We start from the raw sequence: 6,000 nt of genomic DNA, 5'->3' as shown, positions 1-6,000 counted from the left end.
TCAGTTGGCTCATGTGGTAGCTAGGCTGTGATTCATAAAGTATTCTTTCAGCTCCACTAAACCTCAAGATTTAGGGTCCATTTAGGATTACAGAATACTCCACCTGCCTTTTCATTGCATTACTTTACCCGACAGTCTCTTGGCGGATCTAGGACTAATTCATGGCTTGAGAAAACCATCTTCATCAAGTAGCTTAGCGCTGCTGGAATGCCATCATGGAGGTCTTGGTAAAAGACCTTCCTCCCATGCAATTCTCTAGCAGTGAATCCACAAAAAGGGAAGAAAGGTTTGCACCAATCCAGTAATGTACAGAGTTGCAGAGTTAAACTGGTGGTGCTTATTAATGCGGACAGCAGACACATCATAGCGCAATAAGAGTGACTGTTACCACATGAGAACTAGCTTGTTATAGATGTTGTCATTTGGCCAAGATCATTTAATGTTTTAATCCAGAAGGTTGAGAAATCAAGATCCATTAATTCCCATAGTTTAGAACAACTTTTTACATTTTCTTTGATCAACTGATCGTGTTGACCCCTCTCATGTCATTTAGTTACATTTGATGAAACAAAAGGGAGAAAAAACTTCTGTCTACATCAGAGTTGAATGGCTTGTATTCATCTGTTTTTGAGTTATTGCCTGCTGAAGAGACTTGAAAGCTTTCTGACAGCTGAAGAAACCCATAAACCAGAAATCAAAATCATCTACTGTTACTATTTCTATGTACTTCTCCGATGGCTTCTTCACATTCTCACTTTGGTTGGCTGTCTTTACCTTTCTTAATGGGATAACTACCTGCATAATTTGATATTGTTCCTGGATGTTAGAGATCAGAGATGCTAGAGAGGGAGACGAGACGAAGGAGGGACAGAAGTAACGTTATTTTTCTTGTTACCTTATAATGAATCCTGGTCAACTTTCCTTCTGGAGAAGACAATTTAATCGATCTCTCACTGCAGAAGGCAATCTTTTCAGTAGAGGTAAAGAGGAGGCCTGCAATAGGACCAGCTGTGGTTGACAAATAACATTGGCAAACCTTCAGCAATCTCTCTCCTTCACTAACACCAAATAGCTGCCTGAAAACTTTCTTCACCCCTCCTACTTGAATAATCCTAGCCCCCAAGCTCAGCTTCCCTTTAAGAGTTTCAGTGATCCTGGTCCCCAGTTTCACTGCAGTTACAAAATTGAGATGAATTTAGCATCTGCAAGGTGTTGAATGAGAGGAAACTTGATGATTCTTGATCACGAATCACATTTCCAATAACTTACCATGCTCTCGGATTCCATGAGCAAATTTGTCAGCTTTTTTCCCTAGCTTGTTCATCCTCTTAAGCAATGAATCTGTTTTATCTGCGATATTATAAGACTAGCTGATTAGTAAACAAAAGCCTCCCTTCATTTTTAGGGGAGATCAAAAGAGGAAATGGGGGAAAGAAATATACTTTGCTTGCATGTCAGAGATTTATTTGCAGGGGTTGGAATATAGCGCTGTTCAGCATTTTCAAGTAACAGTCTTGGCATCTTCTCAACAGAATATGCTGCTGATCTGATTGGAATTCCAATAACTTGTTTCTGTGAAGTCTTCATATTTGATGGGCAGGGAAGATTTGATAACGCCTGGAATTAATGACTCGAACTGTTTTTCCGGTGCTGCTGCAAATGTCAACAGACCAGTGTATTTTGCTTTGAGAGATATGTAGAGGCTGCTTAGGTTGATCAAACCTTGTATTCTGCAAGTCTATATAAAGAGGTACGAATAGTTGGTGAATCTCTTTAACTTTTTATGGTTGCATGACTCACCCATGGCTCATCGACAAGGACAAAGGCACGATAATGACTCATAAAGATATATTTATAAGGACAGATGCAGAAATGATGGCATGTTCTATTGCTTTAAGAAAAGATATTGTTGTGCCCTGGTGTTCTTATTTTTAATCTCTCTTGAATCACTATAAAAAAAACTCAGTCAAATTTTAAAATTTCCTGAAAGTCATTTTTCAGGGATTGGCCATTGACTTCAAACATGGTAGCTGATAGGTCAAGGCATTTGCTCCAGAATTAAAAAAGAAAAAAGAAAAAAGAAATTGGGAATGGGATCATTCTGTTTTAGCATCATCAAGAATGACAGTAGCGCTGGCAGAGCATGTTAATTGATGACCAGAAGACTGTTCTTAGGAGGTGAGAAATCCCATCCTGTTTTTTTCAGTTTGCTTCCTCGGAATACTTTCCCTTGAAAAGTTCGGAAAATCTCTAACCGTTTTCCAAATGGGGCCATGAAAATAAAGAATTTTTTTCTGATTAGTTGGGACAGTTCTTAGTCATAAATCCTAACAAGCATCGCATGGCTTCTTTTCTTCAATTTGCTGACTCTGTGAGGGTGTGTCCATAAAGCTTTTTGTGCTGGCCCTTTAGCTTTCTATGCCACCCCACTCCTTTTTTTTTTCATCTCTGTTGTATCAACCACATTTTAAGGTGGCCATTACATCCTTAAAAGTTGTTTGATAACGTGTCCTTTGTATTAAGTGTCGTCAAGCTTCCAAGAGGGGCTGCTGCTTTTTCTTAGATTGTGGAAGTTGTTGAAATGCAAGGATAAGACAGACCCGACAAAAACCAGCAAAGGAAAAGTCATTTGCTCAAATGGATTAAAACTCCTCTTCAATGCTGAGGTGTTGGTGACTGGATTTCAAGCAGGTCAAGCACCATACTGGTAAGCATACTTCCACTATTTTTTCTTACAATTTAAATGATTATCTCAACATTAACCCATGATTGTGAAGTAGTTGCTGTTAAGTATAGCTTTTCACGTTTGAGGGAAAGGCAAACTGACATGTCATATCCACGTCAGCTTCATTTCTCACATGCCAATCCATTATTTGAATAAAAAAAATCTTCTTTTACTCACAGCACAAAGCCGACCGCATCAAAAAAGGAAGAGAGAAGAAGGGTAGAAAATTGCTCTTACTGGAAATCAAACAGTTGGGAAAGGACAAGATTATGATTTTCTAGTCCTACTACACATATAGATCCAAGGTGAATCATATGGATTATGCTAAAACAATTAATATAAATTGCTTCCCCCCCAAGAAGAATGAAAGAATAAACAATAACTTGTTTCTAAAGTAATCAACCCTCCATTAGCAGGGAAGATTTATTCACTTCTGTCCTTAACATCTCCAGCTGCCTTTCTGTTCTGTGGCTGTACATGCCTGCAGAGTATGCTCTGAGAGATGCAGAATCGGTATAGGTTGATCGGACTTGGATTCTGAAAGCACACACATTCATGAAGGGATAAAGGGGCTACGAATTGGCGAGCCTTTAGCTTCTTGTTGCATTAGTACTCACCTTTACCTCATCAACAAGAACAAAAGCACATTGACCCACAACGATAATTGAAAGATATAGATATGATGATAGCTTAGATTTGATTGCTTGAAATCATAACAATAGATGTTGTAGGTCCAGGTCCGCCCAATTTTTAAATTCTCCAAATGATCACAATATATATATATATATTTTTTTCAAATGTTCAGAAATTGGTTATTCAAGGTGCTGATATACAGTATATATTTTCTTGAGAAGGTACTGCTATACATGATTGTATATAAGGATAAACGACTTGATTTCTTAAATTTTTAAGGATGGGAAATCTTTTATCTTTACTATGATCAGGAAACATTGGATTTGGTGGAGGAGTTTCTCCACTCAACAAGTACATGAAATGACCTGATTTTTTTTAAAAAATCAATATAAGAAAAATAAAATTTAAATTTTAAAAGGAAATTACATTTTCATCCATGAATATGTAGAACCATAAAAATCCTTCATGAATAATAAGATAAAAAAAATCATGTATTATATTAAAATAAAATTATTAGGTCCAAGCACTTAGAATGTTTTTAATTATAAGGGATTTAAAATATATATATATATATATATATATATATATATATTTATAATTCATTAAAATAAATTAAATAGTTATTAAGATTAAGATTATAATAATTTAGTCTATTAAATACTTTTAGTTTTTAGTTTGTTTTCAATTAAGATTATAATAATTTTATGTAATATTAGCAAAATTTCCTTTTCTACAGCCTTTCCAAATTATTATTTTTTTGTTATTTTATTTATAATTCTAATTCTTGCAACTCCATCCTTCTTTAAGTGCTTTTCCTCAATATTTAGATGCCTTCAATGTAACTGTTACTCGTATAGAAATAAGTAATAATATACAGATTATTACAGACTCGTTACAAAGCATGGGATACTTTTACGAGTTCTTTCTGAGATATAATTACATAGCCAAAGGAGAAATTACAGAAAGCATTAAGCATACGTACATTATAATGCATGATAGAAATAACCGTCGACAGCAGTAGCCGACATGTCTTCAGATATTGGAACATCTGATCAGGCAGAAGGGTAAGAGGCTTGCATTGCTATGCCACAGAGTCCCTCCTTTGCAGATATATCTTTCTGCATTCTGATGTATCCCTCTTCGCCCCATTGTGCACCCCATGAGTTCTTCACTAGCCAATATTTTGTTCCATCACTGATCCCGTAACCAACAGCCGTAACACCATGGTCTAGTTGAGTGCCGCAGCTTCCTGTAAAGATGCCACTCGAGTAGAATTGGAACTCAAATCCACCAGCATCAATGGCGACAGAAACTGGTTGCTTAGCAACAGCCTTCATCAGTGCAGCTTCGCTGTTTGCTGGCACATCTTCGAACCCGGTTATCTTTGCGGCATGGGTGGCTTCTTTTTGAGTGTTGCAAGTTCCATCTGTTCCTGTATATGGGTAGTTGGCCTCAGTTGTTAGGCCCTTGTTTTGTTCAATGAATTTGAAGGCATCATCCATCAAACCACCATTGCAGCCTTGATCCTCACCCTTGGTGTCACAGTCAACAACCTCTTGCTCTGAAAGGGAGATCAATTTACCAGTTGTGAGCTGATTGATTCCTTCCATTGCCGCCACTGCCGAAAATGCCCAACAACAACCTAAATTTTGATACAGCGCAAGAAAAGGAGTTAGAAAGTATCCCTCTGTAAGATGTTGTTGTTGTTCTTATTATCACTACACTCACTAAGAAAGGATTGGGCGCTTACCACACTGTCCTTGGTCCTTGACGGGGGTCACGGCTCCTTTCTTTCTCCAGTCCATGGTAGCTGGCACTGCAGAAACGTTTTCATATCTGAAAGGACCTGCTTGTGGAGAGCACATATGGCCCTTGAATCTATTACGTGAAGCTTTGAATTCTTCATTTGACAGATCTGCAAATTGATTGACACCGAGTTTGTAAGATTTGCCGGTTTGGCTGTTAAACGCATCTATGCGTGCAACGTTTTCCTTGAATATGTTGTAACGCGTCTCCTTCTCAGCGTCATCCTTGTATACACGTCCATACTGAGCCATCCATTGCTCATGCCTCTCGTACATGGACACATCCTGGAGGGTACGAGCGGCAGATTTGGAAGGCCAAGCTCCCAACACGAAGAGCAAGGCCAGACAAATGAATTGGGATTGTTTTGTTAACCTCATGATAGACTTGGCAGTGGTAGCAGCTACTATAGTAGTGAAGGAATTAGAAAGCAGGCAAGCACACATATCTCTTTGCATCTTTTGAGGTTTATATAGTGCATCTGCTCATACCGTTGTGCTTATAATATTTCGAGGCTTGCCTTTCAAGTCTGCGTGCCCTTGAAAATGTTGTGATTCTTACCCCCGATGATGTTCGAAATGTTTCCCTTTAATTCCGACTTCTTTTTTGTATGGCTTATGAATGGAGCATGAAGTAAACCAGAAAATGGTTTAGCAGGGGATTTTCGTCCTATTCTTTGGCATGAAATGATCTACAAGCAGAAGCAAACAAAGACACTTTTACCGTGCCGTTTCTTCAAATCATGGGAATGGTTTGCATCAGATCAACTAAAGCAATCAGCAAACATTTTAGTGCAATTGTCTCTGAGAGGTAGGACTTCGAGACATGTTATTGTACTA

General features: G+C 38.0%; 2 protein-coding genes and 1 long non-coding RNA gene across 5 annotated transcripts; 1 reads left to right on the top strand and 2 right to left on the bottom strand.

The window, feature by feature from the left end:
- Positions 1-457: 457 nt before the first annotated feature.
- On the bottom strand, positions 458-1,728 carry LOC7477148 (GEM-like protein 7). The gene is made up of 4 exons (XM_002306334.4): positions 1,443-1,728; positions 1,270-1,350; positions 896-1,170; positions 458-795 (listed from the first exon to the last, which is right to left on the bottom strand). Exons 1-4 carry the CDS (start codon positions 1,585-1,587, stop codon positions 592-594), a joined length of 705 nt encoding a protein of 234 aa, XP_002306370.2. The 5' UTR covers positions 1,588-1,728; the 3' UTR covers positions 458-591.
- Positions 1,601-3,484, top strand: LOC112327536 (uncharacterized). 3 transcript variants are annotated; one of them, XR_008059192.1, is made up of 4 exons: positions 1,601-1,750; positions 2,002-2,178; positions 2,589-2,707; positions 2,905-3,484. It is a non-coding gene; the product is annotated as an uncharacterized LOC112327536 (long non-coding RNA). The 3 variants fall into 3 exon arrangements; XR_008059191.1 differs by having other exon boundaries at positions 2,002-2,707; positions 2,905-3,030; positions 3,213-3,484; XR_002981840.2 differs by having other exon boundaries at positions 2,002-2,707.
- A 784-nt stretch (positions 3,485-4,268) lies between these two features.
- Positions 4,269-5,763, bottom strand: LOC7486357 (senescence-specific cysteine protease SAG39). The gene is made up of 2 exons (XM_002306333.4): positions 5,109-5,763; positions 4,269-5,000 (listed from the first exon to the last, which is right to left on the bottom strand). The coding sequence occupies exons 1-2, from the start codon at positions 5,617-5,619 to the stop codon at positions 4,411-4,413; spliced, it is 1,101 nt and encodes a 366-aa protein (XP_002306369.3). The 5' UTR covers positions 5,620-5,763; the 3' UTR covers positions 4,269-4,410.
- Between the last annotated feature and the right edge of the window lie 237 nt (positions 5,764-6,000).

Source organism: Populus trichocarpa, chromosome 5 (assembly GCF_000002775.5).
Source record: "Populus trichocarpa isolate Nisqually-1 chromosome 5, P.trichocarpa_v4.1, whole genome shotgun sequence".
NCBI lineage: Eukaryota > Viridiplantae > Streptophyta > Magnoliopsida > Malpighiales > Salicaceae > Populus > Populus trichocarpa.
This window is presented reverse-complemented; position numbering and strand designations above follow the sequence as displayed.

Bases quoted from the DNA above. Each gene is read 5' to 3' on its own strand.
- LOC7486357 (XM_002306333.4), bottom strand. From the start codon at position 5,619: ATGCAAAGAGATATGTGTGCTTGCCTGCTTTCTAATTCCTTCACTACT. The intron at 5,001-5,108 runs GTAAGCGCCCAA...ATCAAAATTTAG, and splicing joins CAAGGACCAAGGACAGTGTG to GTTGTTGTTGGGCATTTTCG.
- LOC7477148 (XM_002306334.4), bottom strand. From the start codon at position 1,587: ATGAAGACTTCACAGAAACAAGTTATTGGAATTCCAATCAGATCAGCA. The intron at 1,171-1,269 runs GTAAGTTATTGG...TTGTAACTGCAG, and splicing joins TCATGGAATCCGAGAGCATG to TGAAACTGGGGACCAGGATC. The intron at 796-895 runs GTAACAAGAAAA...CAAATTATGCAG, and splicing joins TGACCAGGATTCATTATAAG to GTAGTTATCCCATTAAGAAA.